The sequence below is a fragment of the Entelurus aequoreus genome, linkage group LG07, assembly GCF_033978785.1.
Source record: "Entelurus aequoreus isolate RoL-2023_Sb linkage group LG07, RoL_Eaeq_v1.1, whole genome shotgun sequence".
Classification (NCBI taxonomy): domain Eukaryota; kingdom Metazoa; phylum Chordata; class Actinopteri; order Syngnathiformes; family Syngnathidae; genus Entelurus; species Entelurus aequoreus.
Genome location: NC_084737.1, coordinates 12,548,409 through 12,574,719, shown reverse-complemented (window position 1 = coordinate 12,574,719; position 26,311 = coordinate 12,548,409). Strand labels below are relative to the sequence as shown.

General features: G+C 35.5%; 1 protein-coding gene across 1 annotated transcript in view; it reads right to left on the bottom strand.

Annotated features, from left to right (window-relative positions):
- oprl1 (opiate receptor-like 1) overlaps positions 1–25,520 on the bottom strand; it is an 86,034-nt gene extending 60,514 nt beyond the window's left edge. Inside the window, exons 1-2 of the mRNA XM_062052579.1 lie at positions 25,278–25,520; positions 111–361 (exon numbers count right to left, since the gene is read on the bottom strand). Coding sequence (XP_061908563.1) covers positions 111–319 — 209 coding nt within the window. The 5' untranslated portion in view covers positions 320–361; positions 25,278–25,520. The remainder of the gene's footprint in view (positions 1–110; positions 362–25,277) is intronic.
- Between the last annotated feature and the right edge of the window lie 791 nt (positions 25,521–26,311).

Sequence of the window (26,311 nt, the reverse complement as noted above, 5' to 3'; positions counted from 1 at the left end):
TTCCAGCGTATGAAGAACTCAAAAGTTCTTGTTCGGTATGATCGCCATAGCAACAGCGATGACGTCGTCGAGGACACTTTTGAACATTAGACGCCCGTCCGTCCTCTCACCTGATGATGACGTACATGACCAGGAAGTTGCCCACCAGGCCGACCACGCACACGATCATGTAGACCATGACGATGGTCACCTTCACGCTGGTGGGCAGCAGGGCGTCCGTCTCGTTGTAGGCGCCGCTGAAGTTGTTGTGGAAGAAGGAGTCGTTGTAGAGCTGCAGGTGGCTCAGCTCGGCCAGCAGGAGCTCGTCCGGGAAGTCCATCTTCGCTCGGAGGTGGCGAGGAGACCACGGATTTGGACCAAACTGTGGCGGGGAAGACACAAAGACCACATCGAGTCAACGCTAGGGATGTCCGATAATGGCTTTTTGCCGATATCCGATATTCCGATATTGTCCAACTCTTTAATTACCGATACCGATATCAACTGATACCGATATCAACCGATACCGATATATACAGTCGTGGAATTAACATATTATTATGCCTAATTTGGACAACCAGGTATGGTGAAGATAGAATTAAAATTAATAAAATAAGATAAATTAATTAAAAACATTTTCTTGAATAAAAAAGCGGTAGAAAATGGAAAAAAGAAAGTAAAACAATATAAAAAGAGTTACATAGAAACTAGTAATTAATGAAAATGAGTAAAATTAACTGTTAAAGGTTAGTACTCATAGTGGACCAGCAGCACGCACAATCCTGTGTGCTTACGGACTGTATCCCTTGCAGACTGTATTGATATATAATGTAGGAACCAGAATATTAATAACAGAAAGAAACAACCCTTTTGTGTGAATGAGTGTGAATGGGGGAGGGAGGTTTTTTGGGTTGGTGCACTAATTGTAAGTGTATCTTGTGTTTTTTATGTTGATTTAATTAAAAAAAACAAAAAAAACAAAAAAAAAACGATACTGATAATTAAAAAAAACGATACCGATAATTTCCGATATTACATTTTAAAGCATTTATCGTGCGATAATATCGGCAGGCCGATATTATCGGACATCTCTAGTCAACGCCACTGAAATGAATCCATTCACATCCGAATTTTAAGTCAATAAATCAGTCAATCAATGTTTATTTATATAGCCCATACAAGTGTCTCAAAGGGCTGCACAAGTCGATTCATAATAAAACAAAAAAAATATTATTATTATTATTTTAAAGATTCAGTTTTAAAAATACATTTTTAGGCAATCTAAGGCAATTTAACCTGTTTTTAAACAAGTTTCATTATAATTATTCAACCAAATAATACAGAATCGGTTTGAATCAAGAATCGATTCTGAATCCCCCTAGGAATCGGATCGAATGGTTAGTTGCCCAAAGATTCACACTCCTAAATACCATAAATGCTCCAATTAACGCCTTGGTCAGTCAGGGCAAGCTTACATGAACATACTTACATCTGTAAGTGCAAGTTTAAACTCTACTATGCAAAGTGAAAGCCATTTATCAACAACACCCAGAAAACGCCGCCGGCTTCGCTGGGCCCGAGCTCGTCTGAGATGGACAGATGCAAAGTGGGAAAAGTGCTCTGTGGTCTGACGAGGACACATTTCAATTTTTTTGGGGAAACTATGGACGTCGTGTCCTGCGGAAAAGAACCATCCGGACTGTTATTCGTGCAAAGTGTGAAAGCCAGCATGTGTGATGGTATGGGGGTGTATTAGTGCCAAGACATGGGTAACTTACACATCTGTGAAGGCACCATTAATGCTGAAAGGTACATACAGGTTTTGGAGCAACATATGTTGCCATCCAAGCAACGTTATCATGGACGCCCCTGCTTATTTCAGCAAGACAATGCCAAGCCATGACTTACAACAGCGTGGCTTTGTAGTAAAAGAGTGCGGGTACTAGACTGGCCTGCCTGTAGCTTATATACGGTTCAGAGAATCTGGAGAAATCCCTGCACGAAAGCGGCAATGCCCGTGACCTTCGATCCCTCAGGCGGTACCGCATCAAAAAGCGACATCAGTGTGTAAAGGATATCACCACATGGGCTCAGGAACACTTCAAAAAGACACTGTCAGTAACTACAGTTGGCCGCTACATCTGTAAGTGCAAGTTAAAACTGTAGTATGCAAAGCCAAAGCCATTTATCAACAACACCCAGAAAACGCCGCCGGCTTTGCTGGGCCCGAGCTCGTCTAAGATGGACTGATGCAAAGTGGGAAAAGTGTTCTGTGGTCTGACGAGTCCACATTTCAAATTGTTTTTGGAAACTGTGGACCAAAGAGGAAAAGAACCACCCGGACTGTTATAAAGTGTAAAAGCCAGCATGTGTGATGGTATGGGGGTGTATTAGTGCCCAAGGCATGGGTAACTTACACACCTGTGAAGGCACCATTAATGCTGAAAGGTACATACAGCTTTTGGACCGACAAATGTAGCCATCCAAGCAACGTCTTTTCCATGGACGCCCCTGCTTATTTCAGCAAGACAACGCCGAGCCACATTCTGCACGTGTTACTACAGCGTGGTAACCCTTAAATTGCTCCAATTAACACCTTGGTCAGCCAGAGCAAACCGATTAACATCGGGTTATTTAACACGTGGCTGTAGGCAACCTGCAGTTTTTTTTATGAACTCCACAGCATGACAACGTCTGCGTCGACCAGCTTTATTCGGGCGCTGCATGCGCTGTGACGTGTTGCTATCGATGCTGACTCAGCAGCAACCGTAGCGCTACTACAACAACATTTGTTTGTGTTGCCGCCGGGTAGTAAAAAATATACTTCATCATGCCGGAGTGTCCGTTTGGCAGGTCGCTAATGTTGCGCCTGTTCACGTCCCTCCTCATCAAAGTCATCCATAGTAAATAATGGGCAAAAGTATTTGGACTCTACTGCATCAACACCTCCAAATACCAGCAGAGCCGTACCGCCCCCCCCCCCCCCCCCCCCCCTCGCTGCAGACGTCCATCATGAATATTCATCCAAACATAACCTCCCTGCGGTTACTGCCGGCCTCGATGCATGTGGCTTACATCTAATTACATATATATATATATATATATATATATATATATATATATATATATATATATATATATATATATATATATATATATATATATATATATATATATATATATATAAATATATATATATATATATATAAATATATATATATATATATATAAATATATATATATATATATATATATATATATAAATATATATATATATATATATATATATATATATATATATATATATATATATATATATATATATATATATATATATATATATATATATATATAAATATATATATATATATATATATATGTCTTAATTAGATTATCCAAAAAATAGTGCTCGATACCGTGGTAGAGCGTAATATGTATGTGTGGGAAAAAAATCACAAGACTATTTCATCTCTACAGGCCTGTTTCATGAGGGTTTTCCTCAATCCTCAGGAGATTTAAAAATCTCCTGAGGATTGAGGAAAACCCTCATGAAACAGGCCTGTAGAGATGAAATAGTCTTGTGATTTTTTCCCACACATACATATATATATACATATATATATATATATATATATATATATATATATATATATATATATATATATATATATATATATATATATATATATATATATATATATATATATATATATATATATGTCTTAATTAGATTATCCAAAAAATAGTGCTCGATACCGTGGTAGAGCGTAATATGTATGTATGTGTGGGAAAAAAATCACAAGACTATTTCATCTCTACAGGCCTGTTTCATGAGGGGTTTCCTCAATCCTCAGGAGATTTGTGATTTTTCCCACACATACATATATATATATATATATATATATATATATATATATATAAATATATATATATAAATATATATATATATATATATATATATATATATATATATATATATATATATATATATATATATATATATATATATATATATATATATATATATATATATATATATATATATATAGGGGGGGATTAGTAAAAAAAAAAAAACCTCTTTTTTTTTTTTGTCATAAAGAAATGCAATCATGTGTGCTTACAGACTGTATCCCAGCAGACTGTATTGATTTATATTGATATATAATGTATATATTGTGTTTTTTATATTGATTTAATTTAAAAAAAAAAATAAAATAAAAAAAAAATATATATATATATATATATATATATATATATATATATATATATATATATATATATATATATTAATTATTATTTTTTAATTTCTTGTGCGGCCACGGCCCGGTACCAATCGGTCCACGGCCCGGTGGTTGGGGACCACTGGTGTAAATGGTAAATAAAAACAGAATACAATGATTTGCAAATCCTTTCCAACCTATATTCAATTGAATAGACTGCAAAGACGAGATATTTAACGTCTGAACTGGTAAATTTTGTTAATTTTTGCAAATATTAGCTCATTTGGAATTTGATGCCTGTGACATGTTTCAAAAAAGCTGGCACAAGTGGCAAAAAAGACTGAGAAAGTTGAGGAGTGCTCACCAAACACTTATTTGGGAACATCCCACAGGTGAACAGGCTAATTGGGAACAGGTGGGTGCCGTGATTGGGTATAAAAGCAGCCTCCGTGAAATGCTCGGTCGTTCACAAACAAGGACGGGGGCGAGGGTTCACCGCTTTGTCGACAAATGCGCGAGTAAATTGTTTAAGAACAACATTAATCAACCAGCCATTGCAAGGAATTTGGGGATTTCACCATCTACGGAACGGAATATCATCAAAAGGTTCCGAGAATCCGGAGAAATCGCTTGCACGTAAGAGATGATATTACAAACCTTCCATCCCTCAGGCGGTACTGCATCAAAATGCGACATCAGTGTGTAAAGGATATCACCACACGGGCTCAGGAACACTTCAGTGTCTGTCTGCGGGGTTCGTTCTCCCGGGGATGCAGACGGGACTACTCCGGACAAGGCGTGCGGGTAGGAACATGATTTATTCCTCATAAATCATAACGCGTACCAAAAACATGCTGATCCCACGGGAAGCTGAGGTAAATAACTAGCGCAGGAATGGTAGATTCGGAAACAAGAAATACCGACGTACGTGACTGTTGCATGCAGCAAACCATGAAGCCAGACTGAGCGTGGCGAGAAAGGTGCTTAAATAGCTCTCTGATTAGTGGTCGACGGCAGGTGAGCGTGCCGACCACTAACCAGAGCCAGGTGAACCCAATTAATCCCCATGGAAACTAAAACAAACCCAGAGGTGCACAAACAGGAACTAAGGGAGTCCAAAAACTAACATGGCGGTATGGCGTAGTGGGTAGAGCGGCCGTGCCAGAAACCTGAGGGTTGCAGGTTCGCTCCCCGCCTCTTGACATCCAAACCGCTGCCGTTGTGTCCTTGGGCAGGACACTTCACCCTTGCCCCCGGTGCCGCTCACACTGGTGAATGAATGATAGGTGGTGGTCGGAGGGGCCGTAGGCGCAAACTGGCAGCCTCGCTTCCGTCAGTCTACCCCAGGGCAGCTGTGGCTACAAATGTAGCTTACCACCACCAGGTGTGAATGAATGATGGGTTACCACTTTTTCTGTGAGCGCTTTGAGTATGTAATCCATTATTATTATTATTATTAAAAATAACAAAACATGGTCCGGGCCACGGATCATGACAAAAACTCTACTATGCAAAATGAAAGCCATTTATCAACAACACCCAGAAACGCCGTCGGCTTCGCTGGGCCCGAGCTCATCTAAGATGGACTGATGCAAAGTGGAAAAGTGTTCTGTGGTCCGACGAGTCCACGTTTCAAATTGTTTTTGAAATGGACGTCGTGTCCTCCGGACTAAAGAGGAAAAGAACCATCCGGACTGTTCTAGGCGCAAAGTTGAGAAGCCAGCATGTGTGATGGTATGGGGGTGTATTAGTGCCCAAGGCATGGGTAACTTACACATCTGTGAAGGCGCCATTAATGCTGAAAGGTACATACAGGTTTTGGAGCAACATATGTTGCCATCCAGGCAACGTTACCATGGACGCCCCTGCTTATTTCAGCAAGACAATGCCAAGCCGTGGCTTTGTACAAACCCCGTTTCCATATGAGTTGGGAAATTGTGTTAGATGTAAATATAAACGGAATACAATGATTTGCAAATCCTTTTCAAGACAACATATTTGATGTTCAAACTGATAAACATTTTTTTTTTTTTGCAAATAATCATTAACTTTAGAATTTGATGCCAGCAACACGTGACAAAGAAGTTGGGAAAGGTGGCAATAAATACTGATAAAGTTCCGTAACATCATCAAAGGGTTCAGAAAATCTGGAGAAATCACTGCACGTAATTAGCTAAGCCCGTGACCTTCGATACCTCAGGCTGTACTGCATCAACAAGCGACATCAGTGTGTAAAGGATATCACCACATGGGCTCAGGAACACTTCAGAAACCCACTGTCAGTAACTACAGTTGGTCGCTACGTCTGTAAGTGCAAGTTAAAACTCTCCTATGCAAGGCGAAAACCGTTTATCAACAACACCCAGAAACGCCGTCGGCCTCGCTGGGCCTGAGCTCATCTAAGATGGACTGATGCAAAGTGGAAAAGTGTTCTGTGGTCTGACGAGTCCACATTTTGCAATGTGTTGCTGCCATTAAATTCTAAGTTGATGATTATTTGCAAAAAATAACAACGTTTTCCAGTTCAAACATGAAATATCTTGTCTTTGCTGTCCATTCACTTGAATATAAGTTGGAAAGGATTTGCAAATCATTGTATTCTCTTTTTATTGACCATTTACACAACGTGCCAACTTCACCGGTTTTGGGGCTTTGTGCGTTTCTTTTAGCCGACGCAATGTATTTATATCCTCTTCTATTTACGTTATTGTGTCATCCATGTTTCCTGTGTTGACTTTAAAGGCGGACAACAGTAGACAGACGCGGAAACGAGACAAGAGGTTGTTTTGGAAGTTCCACGGCCGCGAGGGAGGAGTTTGCCAGCACGCAGCCTGGCTCGGCGAGCTGGATGTCAAAAGCGAGTGGAGTCGCCGCCCGGCAGCGTTCCTGTTCCAGCTTGTTGCGCCGCGTTTGAGCGGCGGTGGCAACAACGCTGTCCATTCACCGCTCTACGGAAACGCCGCCAAGCGCTGAGTCGCACAAAGACATCGGCGTGTGTTTTGCCTTTTCTTTGGATTTCTCGTTAAAAGTGGTGGGTTTAAAGAGCGTTGTGACTTTTTGTGTTGACACCTGCATCACCATTAAACGTGTTAACCTCTTAAAGCCCAAGCTGTTTGTTTACATGCTTTTTAAAAAAAAAATTTCTCTATGCTATTTGGGCTTATTGAACCCTAATTAGAATTTAAAAAAAAATCATCCTTTTTTTTATATGATGTACTTAGTCCATAAGTACACAAACGTGTACTTCATGTGTAGTGACATGCCCATTTTTATTTTTACACTTTTTTCCCCCCAAATTCCATTGTATGTTATACTCTTCTGACACCACCAGATGGCAGTATAAGTGTCCACATAAGTGGCCATAAGACCCCAATTCAATTTTGGAAATAAGAGCTAAAAGGTGCTGTCCACGCATGTGGCCACTAAGGCCTTTTGTTAAAGTACTTCATAAACTTAATAAAGCTTTTATGATGGCCACAGTTTGACACTGGAACGGACTATTTCTAATTACAGTGTTATCATTAACAGTGGTTCACTTTTTCTTACACTTGTATGCCAATTAAAAATGTAAAAATTAGATTTTTAACACAATTATATTGAATTAACACTTGATAAAGCTTTTATGATGGCCACAGTTTGACACTGGAACAGACTATTTCTATTTACAGTGTTATCATTAACAGTGGTTAACGGTTTCCTTACAATTGTATGCCAATTAAAATGTAAAAATTTGATTTTTAACACGATTATATTGAATTAACACTTGATAAAGCTTTTATGACGGCCACAGTTTGACACTGGAACAGACTATTTCTATTTACAGTGTTATCATTAACAGTGGTTCACTTTTTCTTGCACTTGTATGCCAATTAAAAATGTTAAAATGTGATTTTTAACATGATTACAATGAATCAACACTCGATAAAGCTTTTTTGACGGCCACAGTTTTGTTTACAATTAATTTTTATACACTGAATCTTTTTACACAGATTTTTTTTATACACAATATATTTTACACTGAATTTTTATACACTGAAAATGTATTCACTGAATTTTTATACTCAGAATTGTTTTTACACTGAATATTTTTTACACTGAATTTTAATACAATACATTTTTTACACTGAATTTTTATACACTGAATATTTTATACACTGAATTTTTTTGACATTGAATATTTTTTACACTGAATTTTTATACACTGAATATTTTATACACTGAATTTTTTTGACATTGAATATTTTTTACACTGAATTTTTATACACTGAATATTTTTTACACTGAATTTTTATACACTGAATGTTTATACAATGAATATTTTTTTACACTGAATGTTTATACACTGAATATTTTTTACACTGAATTTTTATAAAATACATTTTTTTTCACACTCAATTTTTAAACACCGAATATTTTTTACACTGGATTTCTATACACTGAATATTTTTTACACTGAATTTTTATACACTGAATATTTTTTTACAATTAATTTTCATGCACTGTATATTTTTTACACATATTTTTTATACACAATACATTTTACACTGAATTTTTATAAAATACAATTTATTTACACTGAATATTTTTTACACTGAATATTTTTACACTGAATTTTTATACATTGAATATTTTTACACTGAATTTTTACAATTCCTTTTTTTACACTGAATTTTTATACACTAAATATTTTTACTCTGAATTTTTATACACTGAATTTCTATACACTGAATATATTTTTTACACTGAATTTTTATACACTGAATATTTTTACACTGAATATTTTTACACTGCATTTTTATACATTGAATATTTTTACACTGAATTTTTACAATTCCTTTTTTTACACTAAATGTTCATGCACTGTATATATTTACACATATTTTTTATACATTGAATCTTTTTACACTGAATTTTTATAAAATACAATTTTTTTACACTGAATATTTTTTACACTGAATTTTTATACACTGAATATTTTTACACTTAATTTTTATACACTGAATATTTTTACACTGAATTTTTATACAATTCTCTTTTTTTTTACACTGAATTTTTATACACTAAATATTTTTTACACTGAATTTTTATACACTGCATTTCTATACACTGAATATTTTTTACACTGATTGTTTTATACACTGAATATTTTTTTTATAATTAATGTTCATGCACTGTATATTTTTTAAACATATTTTTTTATATACTGAATCTTTTTACACTGAATTTTTATACACAATAGATTTTACACTGAATTTTCATACACTGAATTTGTTTTACACTGAATTTTTATAAAATACAATTTTTATACACTGAATATTTTTACACTGAATTTTTATACACTGAATATTTGTACACTGAATTTTTATACACTGAATATTTGTACACTGAATTTTTATACACTAAATATTTTTTACACTGAATTTTTCAACACCGTTTTTTTGTTTGTTTGTTTTTTAATGAAATTGTCACATCATTTGATGTAAAAAAAAAAATTCAGTTCACAAAATTTACATGCAAAAAAAATACAGTTACATAAATTCAGTGTCAAAAAATGCTAATGTTTACTTCTAGCTTGGTGGGAACACGTTTAAAGATCCCATTTTCTCTTCCCAGTGCACAAGGCCTGTTTGGAGGAGTTTGGTGTGGAAGAAGGCTGGTCGTCTCTCAGTTCCGACACCAACGACCTCACAAAATGGGCACAGGTCCTGGAAGAAAATATTCACAGCTGTCCCAATACTTCTGCCCGTGTGATTTTCTCCGCTCATAAAAAAAATCCTAGTTTTCCACGTATTATCGTCATCATCGCTTCCACAAAATCAAGACGGGGTATTTTCAAGCCGGCGGCCGTCGACCTTCCCTAAATGATTGCACGCCATGACGGGGCTGCTGTCTATCTGATAAATGCAGCACATGCTCTGTGCGCGGCGCGTCAATAAATCTGTCTGAGTGTGTTTTGTTTTCCGTGTGTGTGTGTGTGTGTGTGTGTGTGTGTTCTTGTATTTCTACCCTTCTTGAGACATCAACAAGGAAAAGTAGCTTCCATATGAGGAGGTGTGAACAAGTTAGGACATACATCATGGTCCCAATACAGAAAACCATCGCATCTAATAGAGAGCCAAATACTAGAGTCCGTGAACATTGCTCCAAAGTCAGGATTTTTAGTTGATTTATTGTGCATACCAAAGCAAACATTGACAGGTGCGAAGGCAGCAATATATGATCAAACAAGACGGCAGCTAAAGAAGGACTTCCCTATTCCATCCATCCATCCATTTCCCCCTTTGGTCAACATATGAAATAACAAGTGTGTGTAAGAAATCGAAGTGCTCCGCCTCTGGCCAACATATTTAATAACAAGTGTGTGTAAAAAATTGAAACGCGTCCCCTTTGGCCAAAATTAATTAAAAAAAATTAAAAAAAATGTATATGGAAACATACTGTAATAACTTTAAGTAAATAATGGAGATTAAAAAACAATTACCAAAAAAAAAATAAAAAAAAATACTACAAGCTTATCTTTTTTATATTTGCATAGTATGTATATGTTATTAATGTTGTAAATACAAATGTTATATATTGAGAAAAGGTGGTCTTAAAGAGGTAGGCATTTTTCGGAGGTCTCAAGAAGGTAACAAATACTAGAATGTGTGTGTTTGTGTGTGTGTGTTCTTGTATTTCTACCCTTCTCGAGACATCAACAAGGAAAAGTAGCTTCCATATGAGGAGGTGTGAACAAGTTAGGACCGAAATCATGGTCCCAATACGGAGAACCATCGCATCTAATAGAGAGCCAAATACTAGAGTCCGTGAACATTGCTCCAAAGTCAGGATTTTTAGTTGATTTAATGGGCATACCAAAGCAAACATTGACAGGTGCGAAGGCAGCAATATATGATCAAACAAGACGGCAGCTAAAGAAGGACTTCCCTATTCCATCCATCCATCTATTTCCCCCTTTGGTCAACATATGAAATAACAAGTGTGTGTAAGAAATCGAAGCGCTCCCCCTCTGGCCAACATATTTAATAACAAGTGTGTGTAAAAAATTGAAACGCGTCCCCTTTGGCCAAAATTAATTAAAAAAATAAAATAAATATGTATATGGAAACATACTGTAATAACTTTAAGTAAATAATGGAGATTAAAAAACAATTACCAAAAAAAATAAAAATAAAAATACTACAAGCTTATCTTTTTTATATTTGCATAGTATGTATATGTTATTAATGTTGTAAATACAAATGTTATATATCGAGAAAAGGTGGTCTTAAAGAGGTAGGCATTTTTCGGAGGTCTCAAGAAGGTAAGAAATACGAGAATTTGTGTGTGTGTGTGTTCTTGTATTTCTACCCTTCTTGAGACATCAACAAGGAAAAGTAGCTTCCATATGAGGAGGTGTGAGCAAGTTAGGACCGAAATCATGGTCCCAATACGGAAAACCATCGCATCTAGTAGAGAGCCAAATACTAGAGTCCGTGAACATTGCTCCAAAGTCAGGATTTTTAGTTGATTTAATGGGCAGAAGGTCTCCAGAAGGTAAGAAATACTAGAGTGTGTGTGTGTGTGTGTGTGCGCGCGTGTGTGTGTGGGAGCTTTGATGAATATGCATGCCGCTCCGAGTGTGTGTGTGTCCATTTAAGGCTTCCTTCTAAGCCGGGACAAAGACTCTTTGTCACCTTCAAGGGTGGTTGTGTTGCATGGTTGTGGCATACGTTATTAACTACAAAGCACCTTCTGCGCGTGGCGGCGGTCATGTGACCAAGTGCAGACAGGTCAAACACAAACACGCAGGGCGAGGAAGCGCACGCTCACTGTTTAGTCTCCGCTGCTTACATCATCGGCCCTAAGTCACCGCCGGCTTGTAGTGAAACCTGTGGCCCGGGGGCCAAATCAGGCCCGCAAACAGGTTCAGTTTGGCCCGCGAGATGAGTTTGCTAGAAAATTCCCACACAGGTCTAGTACCCGCAATTTTTTACTACGAAGCCACGCTGTTGTAACACGTGGCTGGGCATTGTCTTGCTGAAATAAGCAGGGGCGTCCATGATAACGTTGCTTGGATGGCAACATATGTTGCTCCAAAACCTGTATGTGTCATGATCCGGAGTCCGGATCATGTTTTTGTTATGTTCTGTTAGTTTTTGACTCTTTTAGTTCCGGTTTGACACCTGGGTTTGTTTTAGTTACCATGGCTACTTATGATTTTCACCTGCCTCTGGTGTTCGGGACGCGCACCTGCTTCTAATCAGAGGACTATTTAAGCCTGCCTTTGCCAGTCAGTCGTCCTGGCGTCATTGTTGGTTTCATGCCACAGTTTCGGGTTTGTTCTATGCCATAGTCAATGCTATTGGTTTCATGCCACAGTTTCGTGTTTGTTCTATGCCATAGTTAATGCTATTGGTTTTATGCCACAGTTTCGTGTTTGTTCTATGCCATAGTTAATGCTAGTTGTTTCATGCCACAATTTCATGTTTGTTCTATGCCATAGTTAATGCCATTGGTTTCATGCCACAGTTTCGTGTTTGTTCTATGCCATAGTTAATGCTATTGGTTTCATGCCACAGTTTCGTGTTTGTTCTATGCCATAGTTAATGCTAGTTGTTTCATGCCACAATTTCATGTTTGTTCTATGCCATAGTTAATGCCATTGGTTTCATGCCACAGTTTCGTGTTTGTTCTATGCCATAGTTAATGCTAGTTGTTTCGTGCCACAGTTTCGTAATTGTTCTATGCCATAGTTAATACTATTGGTTTCATGCCACAGTTTCGTGTTTGTTCTATGCCATAGTTAATGCTATTGGTTTCATGCCACAGTTTCGTGTTTGTTCTATGCCATAGTTAATGCTATTGGTTTCATGCCACAGTTTCGTGTTTGTTCTATGCCATAGTTAATGCTAGTTGTTTCATGCCACAGTTTTGTGTTTGTTCTATGCCATAGTTAATGCTATTGGTTTCATGCCACAGTTTCGTGTTTGTTCTATGCCATAGTTAATGCTAGTTGTTTCATGCCACAGTTTTGTGTTTGTTCTATGCCATAGTTAATGCTATTGGTTTCATGCCACAGTTTCATGTTTGTTCTATGCCATAGTTAATGCTATTGGTTTCATGCCACAGTTTCGTGTTTGTTCTATGCCATAGTTTATGCTATTGGTTTCATGCCACAGTTTCATGTTTGTTCTATGCCATAGTTAATGCTATTGATTTCATACCACTGTTTTGTGTTTGTTCTATGCCATAGTTAATGCTAGTTGTTTCATGCCACAGTTTCGTGTTTGTTCTATGCCATAGTTAATGCTAGTTGTTTCATGCCACAGTTTCGTGTTTGTTCTATGCTATAGTTAATACTATTGGTTTCATACCACAGTTTCGTGTTTGTTCTGTGCCATAGTTAATGCTATTGGTTTTATGCCTTAGTTTTGTGTTTGTTCTATGCCATAGTTAATGCTAGTTGTTTCCTGCCACAGTTTTGTGTTTGTTCTGTGCCATAGTTAATGCTAATTGTTTCATGCCACAGTTTCGTGTTTGTGCTATGCCATAGTTAATGCTATTGGTTTCATGCCACAGTTTCGTGTTTGTTCTATGCCATAGTTTATGCTATTGGTTTCATGCCACAGTTTCATGTTTGTTCTATGCCATAGTTAATGCTATTGGTTTCATACCACAGTTTTGTGTTTGTTCTATGCCATAGTTAATGCTAGTTGTTTCATGCCACAGTTTCGTGTCTGTTCTATGCCATAGTTAATGCTAGTTGTTTCATGCCACAGTTTCGTGTTTGTTCTATGCCATAGTTAATGCTAGTTGTTTCATGCCACAGTTTTGTGTTTGTTCTATGCCATAGTTAATGCTAGTTGTTTCATGCCACAGTTTCGTGTTTGTTCTATGCCATAGTTAATGCTATTGGTTTCATACCACAGTTTCGTGTTTGTTCTATGCCATAGTTAATGCTAGTTGTTTCGTGCCACAGTTTCGTAATTTTTCTATGCCATAGTTAATACTATTGGTTTCATGCCACAGTTTCGTGTTTGTTCTATGCCATAGTTAATGCTATTGGTTTCATGCCACAGTTTCGTGTTTGTTCTATGCCATAGTTAATGCTATTGGTTTCATACCAGTTTTGTGTTTGTTCTATGCCATAGTTAATGCTATTGGTTTCATGCCACAGTTTCGTGTTTGTTTTATGCCATAGTTAATGCTATTGGTTTCATGCCACAGTTTCGTGTTTGTTCTATGCCATAGTTAATGCTATTGGTTTCATGCCACAGTTTCGTGTTTGTTCTATGCCATAGTTAATGCTAGTTGTTTCATGCCACAGTTTTGTGTTTGTTCTATGCCATAGTTAATGCTATTGGTTTCATGCCACAGTTTCGTGTTTGTTCTATGCCATAGTTAATGCTATTGGTTTCATGCCACAGTTTCGTGTTTGTTCTATGCCAAAGTTAATGCTATTGGTTTCATGCCCCAGTTTCGTGTTTGTTCTATGCCATAGTTAATGCTATTGGTTTCATGCCACAGTTTCGTGTTTGTTCTATGCCATAGTTAATGCTAGTTGTTTCATGCCACAGTTTCGTGTTTGTTCTATGCTATAGTTAATACTATTGGTTTCATACCACAGTTTCGTGTTTGTTCTATGCCATAGTTAATGCTATTGGTTTCATGCCACAGTTTCGTGTTTGTTCTATGCCATAGTTAATGCTATTGGTTTCATACCACAGTTCTGTGTTTGTTCTATGCCATAGTTAATGCTAGTTGTTTCATGCCACAGTTTCGTGTTTGTTCTATGCCATAGTTAATGCTAGTTGTTTCATGCCACAGTTTCGTGTTTGTTCTATGCTATAGTTAATACTATTGGTTTCATACCACAGTTTCGTGTTTGTTCTATGCCATAGTTAATGCTATTGGTTTTATGCCTTAGTTTCGTGTTTGTTCTATGCCATAGTTAATGCTAGTTGTTTCCTGCCACAGTTTTGTGTTTGTTCTATGCCATAGTTAATGCTAATTGTTTCATGCCACAGTTTTGTGTTTGTTCTATGCCATAGTTAATGCTATTGGTTTCATGCCACAGTTTCGTGTTTGTTCTATGCCATAGTTTATGCTATTGGTTTCATGCCACAGTTTCGTGTTTGTTCTATGCCATAGTTAATGCTATTGGTTTCATGCCGCAGTTTCGTGTTTGTTCTACGCCATAGTTAATGCTATTGGTTTCATGCCACAGTTTCATGTTTGTTCTATGTCATAGTTAATGCTATTGGTTTCATGCCACAGTTTCGTGTTTGTTCTATGCCATAGTTAATGCTAGTTGTTTCATGCCACAGTTTCGTGTTTGTTCTATGCCATAGTTAATGCTATTGGTTTCATGCCACAGTTTCGCGTTTGTTCTATACCATAGTTAATGCTATTGGTTTCATGCCACAGTTTCGTGTTTGTTCTATGCCATAGTTAATGCTATTGGTTTCATGCCACAGTTTCGTGTTTGTTCTATGCCATAGTTAATGCTATTGGTTTCATGCCACATTTTCGTGTTTGTTCTATGCCATAGTTAATGCTAGTTGTTTCATGCCACAGTTTCGTGTTTGTTCTATGCCATAGTTAATGCTATTGGTTTCATACCACAGTTTCGTGTTTGTTCTGTGCCATAGTTAATGCTATTGGTTTCATGCCACATTTTCGTGTTTGTTCTATGCCATAGTTAATGCTAGTTGTTTCATGCCACAGTTTCGTGAGGTTCATGTCTATAGTTTCATGTCCTAAGTTTTTGCCTTAGCTTGCCTTCGGCTTGTTTTCTGTTTTGTATCTCGTTGATTGTTTCTTAAAATTAAATCATGTTCCTACCTGCAAGTCCTGTCCGGAGTCGTCCGTTTGCCTTCCTGGGAGAACGACCCGCAGTAAGCGAAAACCCAGTCGTGACAGTATTTACCTTTCAGCATTAATGGTGCCTTCACAGATGTGTAAGTTACCCATGCCTCGGGCACTAACACACCCCCATACCATCACACATGCTGGCTTTTCCACTTTGCACCTAGAACAGATGGTTCTTTTCCTCTTTGGTCCGGAGGACACGACGTCCCCAGTTTCCAAAAACAATTTGAAACGTGGACTGGTCAGACCACAGAACACTTTTCCACTTTGCATCAGTCCATCTTAGACGAGCTCAGGCCCAGCGAAGCCGACGGGGTTTCTGGGTGTTGTTGATAAATGGCTTTGGCTTTGCGTAGTAGAGTTTTAAGTTGCACTTACAGATGTAGCGACCGACTGTAGTTACTGACAGTGGTTTTCTGAAGTGTTCCTGAGCCCACGCGGTGATATCCTTTACACGCTGATGTCGGTTTTTGATGCAGTACCGCCTGAGGGATCGAAGGGGACGGGCATTCAATGTTGGTTTTCGGCCTTGCCGTGATTTTTTTTACCATTTACACAACGTGACAACTTCACTGCTTTTGGGTTTTGTATAAACATCCCCATGACACTGCAGACGTGTATTCTTGGTGATCTGCATCCATTTAATAACATGTCATCAAAGAGTAAAAAAAGCATTTCTTTCAATATGCATCAAAACAAAAAGGGTAATATTGGAAAAAAAATGGATAGATGTTGATAATCCAACTCATAATGACTGGTATACACATATAAAGTATATGTAAATGTACATTATGTTTATAAAGTCAGTAAATACGTCCCTGGACACATGAGGACTTTGAATATGACCAATGTATGATCCTGTAACTACTTGGTATCGGATCGATACCTAAATGTGTTGTATCATCCAAAACTAATGTAAAGTATCAAACAACAGAAGAATAAGTGATTATTACATTTTAACAGAAGTGTAGATAGAAAATAAGCAGATATTAACAGTAAATGAACGAGTAGATTAATAATACCATTTTTTTTTACAGCTTGTCCTTTATAATGTTGACAAAATAATAGGAAGATAAATGACACAATATGTTACTGCATACGCCAGCAGACTAATTAGGAGCCTTTGTTTGTTTACTTACTACTAAAAGACAAGTTGTCTAGTATGTTCACTATTTTATTTAAGGACTACATTGCAGTAATAAACTTATGTTTAATGTAGCCTAAGATCTTTTTGTTAAAATAAAGCCAAATTAAAATATATCAATAAAATCAGTCAAATCAATAAAATCAATAAAATCAATAATACACATAAAATAAATAAAATAAATAATACAAAATAAATAATACAAAATAAATAATACAAAATAAATAATACAAAATAAATAAATAAATAAATAAATAAAATAAAATAAATAAATAAAATAAATAAAATAAATAAAATAAATAAAATAAATAAAATAAATAAAATAAATAAATACAATTAAAACAAATATACAATAAATATAAAATAAAATAAATAAAATACATTAAATAAAAAAAAATAAAAAAAAATATATATATAAAAAATACAAAATAAATAAACAAATAAATAAATACATAAATAAATAAATAAATAAATAAATAAATAAATAAATAAATAAATAAATAAATAAAAATATATTACAAAAAAAAAAAATTAAACAAAAAAAAAATTAAATAAAAAATGAAAAAACTAAAACAAAAAAAATATATAAAGAAAATAAATTAAAAAGCCAAATTAAAATAAAGTTAAAATAAAGCCAATAATGACATTTTTTTTGTGGTGCCCTATATTTAGAAAAGCATCAAAATACATTTTGGTACCGGGTAACGGGTACCAAAATATTTTCGGGACAACCCTAATCCAAACTCAGCGTGACTGTTCAAACTGTGTGTAATGTTACAGTGGCTAAAAAAAAAAAAAATATATATATACTTGTTTAATTAAACAAGGCCTACTACGCTACTGTTGGTCATCGTGGTGGTACTCTGTGTTTTCCGAGGTGGAACTTGGGGAAAAAAACAAAAAAACACTGTTCTAAATCAAATGGTCCAAACTAGTTAGCATGATTGATTGGGAACAGCTGTTTTAATCAAGGCAACAGATGAAAAACAGCAGTTGGTTGGTGGAAAGTCATTGGGAAGACAAAAGAGCTACGGCTGCTCACATGTCAGGAAAGGGCTCTGAGGACATGGTTCAAGGTTTTCAAAATCCAGTGCGCTACGGTGCAAAGGTATAAATATATATTTTGTGGAAAACGTGTTTGGGAAGCCAAAAGTGACACCTGTTCTGACCAGTGAGAGAGGTGAGAGAGAGTCCAAAGACCACCACCAAGGGCATCCTGAAGGCCATGGAGACCGCATGGATGCAGACCCTTCTGCGGATAAAAGCTCGGCCTTTGCAAGCGCTCATTTGGACAAAGAAGAAGATTTCTGGTCAGAATCTACCAAAATCTAAAACCTGCTCAAACAGAAAACACAAAATACTAAAACCTGTCGTTGCGACTGAAACACACTTAAAACCTACTGGACCCTACAACAAATAACAACACAAAAACCTGTTGAAATGACCAAAAAAAAAAAATACTTGAAAACTGCTGGAACCTGCTTAAAAAAACATTTAAAACTGGTTAAAATCTACCAAAATCTAAAACCTGCTCAAACAGAAAACACAAAATATTTAAAACCTGTAATTGCGACTGAAACACACTTAAAACCTACTGGCACCTACAAAAAATAACAACACTAAAACCTGTTGAAATGACCACAAAAAAAAAATACTTAAACTGATGGAATTTGCTTAAAAAAACCATTTAAAACTGGTTAAAATCTACCAAAATCTAAAACCTGCTCATACAAACAAAACACAATACTAAAACCTTTCGTTGCGACTGATATACACTTAAAACCTACTGGAACCTACAAAAAATAACAACACTAAAACCTGTTGAAAGGACCAAAACAAACCCTTCAAAACTGCTGGAACCTACTTTAAAAAAACATTTAAAATTGGTTAAAATCTACCAAAATCTAAAACCTGCTCATACAAACAAAACACAAAATGCGACTGATATACACTTAAAACCTACTGGAACCTACAAAAAATAACAACACCAAAACCTGTTAAAATTACCCCAAAAAAACTTCAATACTGTTGGAACCTACCTAAAAAAAAACATTTAAAATTGGCTAAAATCTACCAAAATCTAAAATCTGCTCAAACAGACAAAACAAAATACTAAAACCTGTCGTTGCGACTGAAACACACTTAAAACCTACTGGACCCTACAACAAATAACAACACAAAAACCTGTTGAAATGACCACAAAAAAAAACTACTTGAAAACTGCTGGAACCTGCTTAAAAAAACATTTAAAACTGGTTAAAATCTACCAAAATCTAAAACCTGCTCAAACAGAAAACACAAAATATTTAAAACCTTTAGTTGCGACTGAAACACACTTAAAACCTACTGGCACCTACAAAAAATAACAACACTAAAACCTGTTGAAATGACCAAAAAAACAACAACTTGAAAACTGCTGGAACCTGCTTAAAAAAACATTTAAAACTGGTTAAAATCTACCAATATCTAAAACCTGCTCAAACAGAAACTACAAAATACTAAAACCTGTCGTTGCGACTGAAACACACGTAAAACCTACTGGAACCTACAACAAATAACAACACTAAAACCTGTTGAAATGACCACAAAAAAAAAAAAACTTGAAAACTGTTGGAATTTGCTTAAAAAAACATTTAAAACTAGTTAAAATCTACAAAAATCTAAAACATGCTCAAACAAACAAAACAAAATACTAAAACCTGTCGTTGTGACTGAAATACACTTAAAACCTACTGGAACCTACAAAAAATAACAACACTAAAACCTGTTGAAAGGACCAAAAAAACCCACTTAAACTGCTGGAACCTGCTTAAAAAAACATTTAAAACTGGTTAAAACCTGCTCAAACAGACAAAACAAAATACTAAAACCTCTCGTTGCGACTGAAATACACTTAAAACCTACTGGAACCTACTAAAAATAACAACACTAAAACCTGTTGAAATGACCAAAACAAACCCTTCAAAACTGCTGGAACCTACTTTAAAAAAACATTTAAAACTGGCTAAAATCTACCAAAATCTAAAACCTGCTCAAACAGACTAAATAAAATACTAAAACCTGTCGTTGCGACTGAAATACACCTAAAACCTGCTGGAACCTACTAAAAATAACAACACTAAAACCTGTTGAAATGACCAAAAAAAACCACTTGAAAACTGCTGGAACGTACTTAAAAAAAACATTTAAAACTGGTTAAAATATACCAAAATCTAAAACCTGCTCATACAAACAAAACACAATACTAAAGCCTTTCGTTGCGACTGATATACACTTAAAACCTACTGGAACCTACAACAAATAACAACACAAAAACCTGTTGAAATGACCACAAAAAAAACCTACTTGAAAACTACTGGAACCTGCTTAAAAAAACATTTAAAACTGGTTAAAATCTACCAAAATCTAAAACCTGCTCAAACAGACAAACACAATACTAAAACCTGTCATTGCAACTGAAATACACTTAAAACCTACTGGAACCTAGGTCCTCTGTTGTCCTGTGTGGTTAGGGTCAGGGTTATAAATTTTGATGTCTATTTTACTGTTTTAATTGGTTTCACCCTTTAAAATCGTTTTTAATCATATTTATTTTTTATATTGTCTCTGTATTGGTTTTCTATTCATTTATTCTTTGTTTTTATTCAGTCATTGGTGTAGCATAATATTGTTTTTAATATTGTTTTTAATATAGTTTTTAATATTGTTTTTAATATTGTTTTTAACATGGCTGTGCAGCACTTTGGAAACATTCTTGTTGTGTAAATGTGCTATATAAATAAAGTGGATTGGATTGGATTGAAAGAGGAAAAGAACCATCCGGATTGTTTTAAGCGCAAAGTTCAAAAGCCTGTTGAAATTACCGAAGAAAAACATTACAACTGCTGGAATCTCCTAAAAAACCCATTTCTAACCTGCTAAAACCTACAAAAAAAATAACAACACTAAAACCTGTTGAAATGACCAAAAAAAACAACCTTAAAAACTGCTGCAACCTACTACAAAAACATTTAAAACCTGCTAAAACCTACGAAAAAAATAACAACACTAAAACCTGTTGAAATGACCAAAAAAAACTTAAAAACTGCTAGAACCTACTAAAAAACATTTAAAACTGGCTAGAACCTACAAAAATAACAACAGTACAACCTGTTGAAATGACAAAAAACAACAACTTAAAAATGGCTGGAACTTACTAAAAAAAACATTTAAAACTGGCTAAAACCTACAAAAAAATAACAGTAAAACCTGTGGAAAAGACAAAAAAAAACCTTAGAAACAGTTGGAACCTACTTACAAAAACCCCCCCATTTAAAACCTACTAAAACCTACAAAAAATAACAATACTAAAACCGGTTGAAATGGGGAAAAAAACTTAAACTTAAAAAATGCTGGAACCTACTAAAACAACATTTAAAACCCTGCTAAAACCTATGAAAAAAATAACAACACTAAAACCTGTTGAAATGACCAAAAAAAAACTTTAAAAACTGCTGGAACCTACTAAAAAACATTTAAAACTGGCTAAAACCTACAAAAAAATAACAACAGTATAACCTGTTGAAATGACAAAATAAAAAACTTAAAAACTGCTGGAACCTACTTTTTTTTAAACTGGCTAAAGCCTACCAAAATTTAAGACCCCCTCAACCGGACAAAACAAAATACAAAAACCTGTCGTTACAACTGAAATACACTTAAAACCTACTGTAACCTACAAAAAATAACACTAAAACCTGTTGAAAGGACCAAAGCAAACCCTTAAAAACTGCTGGAACCTACTTTAAAAAAACATTTAAAACTGGCTAAAACATACCAGAATCTAAAACCTGCTCAAACAGACAAACACAATACTAAAACCTGTCATTGCAACTGAAATACACTTAAAACCTACTGGAACCTACAAAAAACAACAACACTAAAACCTGTTTAAATGACCAAAACAAACCCTTAAAAACTGCTGGAACCTACTTAAAAAAAACATTTAAAACTGGCTAAAACCTACCAAAATCAAAAACCTGCTCAAACAGACAAAACAAAATACTAAAACCTGCTGCTGCGACTGAAATACACTTAAAACTTACTGGAACCTACAAAAAATAACAACACTAAAACCTGTCGAAATGACAAAAAAAAAACCTTTTAAAACAGCTGAAACCTACTTAAAAAAACATTTAAATCTGGATAAAATCTACCGGAATCTAAAACCTGCTCAAACAGACAAAACAAAATACTAAAACCTGTCGTTGCGACTGAAATACACTTAAAACCTAATGGAACCTACTAAAAATAACAACACTAAAACATGTTGAAATGACCAAAACAAAACCTTATAAACTGCTGGAACTTACTTAAAAAAAAACATTTAAAACTGGCTAAAACCTGCTCAAACAGACAAAATAACATACTAAAACCTGTCATTGCGACTGAAACACACTTAAAACCTACTGGAACCTACAAAAAATAACAACACTAAAACCTGTCGAAATGACCAAAAAAAACCTTAAAAACAGCTGAAACCTACTTAAAAAAACATTTAAATCTGGCTAAAATCTACCAAAATCTAAAATCTGCTCAAATCGACAAAACAAAATACTAAAACCTGTCATTGCGACTGAAATACACTTAAAACCTTCTGGAACCTACAAAAAATAACAACACTAAAACCTGTCGAAATGACAAAAAAAACCCTTTAAAACAGCTGAAACCTACTTAAAAAAAACATTTAAAACTGGCTAAAATCTACCAAAATGTAAAACCTGCTCAAACAGACAAAACAAAATACTAAAACCTGTCGTTGCGACTTAAACACACTTAAAACCTGCTGGAACCTACAAAAAATAACAACACTAAAACCTGTTGAAAGGACCAAAACAAACCCTTAAAAACTGCTGGAACCTACTTAAAAAAACATTTAAAATGAGATAAAACATACCAAAATCTAAAACCTGCTCAAACAGACAAATCAAAATACTAAAACCTGTCGTTGCGACTTAAACACACTTAAAACCTGCTGGAACGTACAAAAAATAACAACACTAAAACCCGTTGAAATGACCAAAACAAACCCTTAAAAACTGCTGGAACCTACTTTAAAAAAACATTTAAAACTGGTTAAAATCTACCAAAATCTAAAACCTGCTCAAACAGACATAACAAAAAACTAAAACCTGTCGTTGCGACTGAAACACACCTTATACCTGCTGGAACCTACACAAATAACACTAAAACCTGTTGAAATGACCAAAACAAACCCTTAAAAACTGCTGGAACCTACTTAAAAAAAACATTTAAAACTGGCTAAAACCTACCAAAATCTAAAACCTGCTCAAACAGACAAAACAAAATACTAAAACCTGCCGTTGCGACTGAAATACACCTAAAACCTACTGGAACCTACAAAAAATAACAACACTAAAACCTGTTGAAATGACCAAAACAAACCCTTAAAAACTGCTGGAACCTACTTTAAAAAAACATTTAAAACTGGCTAAAACCTACCAAAATCTAAAACCTGCTCAAACAGACAAAACAAAATACTAAAACCTGTCATTGTGACTGAAATACATTTAAAACCTACTGGAACCTACAAAAAATAACAACACTAAAACCTGTCAAAATGACAAGAAAAAAACTTTAAAACAGCTGAAACCTACTTAAAAAAACATTTAAATCTGGCTAAAATCTACCAAAATCTAAAACCTGCTCAAACCGACAAAACAAAATACTAAAACCTGTTGTTGCGACTGAAATACACTTAAAACCTGCTGAAACCTACAAAAAATAACAACACTAAAACCTGTTGAAAGGACCAAAACAAACCCTTAAAAACTGCTGGAACCTACTTTAAAAAAACATTTAAAACTGGCTAAAACCTACCAAAATCAAAAACCTGCTCAAACAGACAAAACAAAATACTAAAACCTGCCATTGCAAATGAAATACACTTAAAACCTACTGGAACCTACAAAAAATAACAACACTAAAACCTGTCGAAATGACAAAAATTTTTTTTTTTAAACAGCTGAAACCTACTTAAAAAAACATTTAAATCTGGCTAAAATCTACCAAAATGTAAAACCTGCTCAAACCGACAAAACAAAATACTAAAACCTGTCGTTGCGACTGAAACACACCTAAAACCTGCTGGAACCTACAAAAAATAACAACACTAAAACCTGTTGAAAGGACCAAAACAAACCCTTAAAAACTGCTGGAACCTACTTTAAAAAAACATTTAAAACTGGCTAAAACCTACCAAAATCAAAAACCTGCTCAAACAGACAAAACAAAATACTAAAACCTGCTGTTGCGACTGAAATACACTTAAAACCTACTGGAACCTACAAAAAATAACAACACTAAAACCTGTTGAAATTACCAAATCAAACCCTTAAAAACTGCTGGAACCTACTTTAAAAAAACATTTAAAACTGGCTAAAACCTACCAAAATCTAAAACCTGCTCAAACAGACAAAACAAAATACTAAAACCTGTCATTGTGACTGAAACACACTTAAAACCTACTGGAACCTACAAAAAATAACAACACTAAAACCTGTCAAAATGACAAAAAAAACCTTTAAAACAGCTGAAACCTACTTAAAAAAACATTTAAATCTGGCTAAAATCTACCAAAATCTAAAACCTGCTCAAACCGACAAAACAAAATACTAAAACCTGTCGTTGCGACTGAAATACACTTAAAACCTGCTGGAACCTACAAAAAATAACAACACTAAAACCTGTTGAAAGGACCAAAACAAACCCTTAAAAACTGCTGGAACCTACTTTAAAAAAACATTTAAAACTGGCTAAAACCTACCAAAGTCCACAATGCACCACACGCAGGTACCTCACTGTCACAGATATTTCACCTGAACACACCCCTTCTCGCGTGCACTTGAACGCACCGCCGCATTTTTGCACACCGTGAACGCATCACACTGCAGACGTTTTTTTTTTTTTTTTTTTTTTTTTTTTTTGGTTGGTTGGTTGGTTGCTTTTGACGTTGCCCTGCAAAGCCGCTCGGTCCTGCTATAGTCCGGGGTCTACGGTCTAGAATCTAGTCCTGGTCCTACCTTGCGTCCCTGCTGCCTGCAGACCACCGCCAAGTAGTTGACCGACTGCGGCGTCCTGCGCTGCCGTCCTCCGGTCCTCTCGTCCCCGGCACTTCAGAGCCTCCTCCGTCGGGACCGACGAGAAGATTCGGTGGAGAGGAGGACGAAGGAGGTCCCCCCAAAAAACTGTCGTTCTAGCCCGGGATGAAGAGGAGTTTTTTTTTTAGAAGAACCGCGGAGCTGTGCGCATCAGCTGGGAGGCAATCAGGGAGGGGAGGGGGGAGTGGTGAGAGAGAGGGGGGCGGGGGGGCGGGGGGATCTGACAAAGATGTGACCCCCCCCCCTCCCCTCCCTCCCCTCCCCTTTCCGCCCCCACTCCTGCAGATCGATGCGAGCTCAACATCTCAATCTTCACCAACACTAAAGTCTGCATCCTCATTAAATATTTAACCACTGAATTATTAGTATTAATCTACATCACAGGCTGGGACCTACAAACAATAACAACACTAAAACCTGTTGAAATAAAATACAAATAAAAAAAAACTTAAAAACGGCTCGAACATACTAATTTTTTTTTTTAACTAGCTAAAACATAGAAACAAATAACACTAAAACCTGTTGAAAAGACCTAAAAAAAACCCATAGAAACTGCTGAAACCTCCTAAAAAAAACATTTAAAACCTGCTAAAACCTACAGAAAAATAACAACACTAAAACCTGTTGAAATGACCAAAAAAAACTTAAAAACTGCTGGAACCTACTTAAAAAAACATTTAAAACCTGATAAAACATAAACAAAAATAACAACACTAAAACCTAAACATTTTTTTTTTTAGACTGGCTAAAACATAGAAAAAAATATCACTAAAATCTGTTGAAAAAACAAAAAAAACCCCTCAGAAATAGCTGGAACCTACTTACAAAAAAACATTTAAAACCTACAAAAAAAATAACAACACTAAACCTGTTGAATGGACAAGAAAAAAACATAAAAAACTGCTGGAACCTCCTAAAAAACATTTTAAACCTGCTAAAACCTAAAAAAAAAAAGT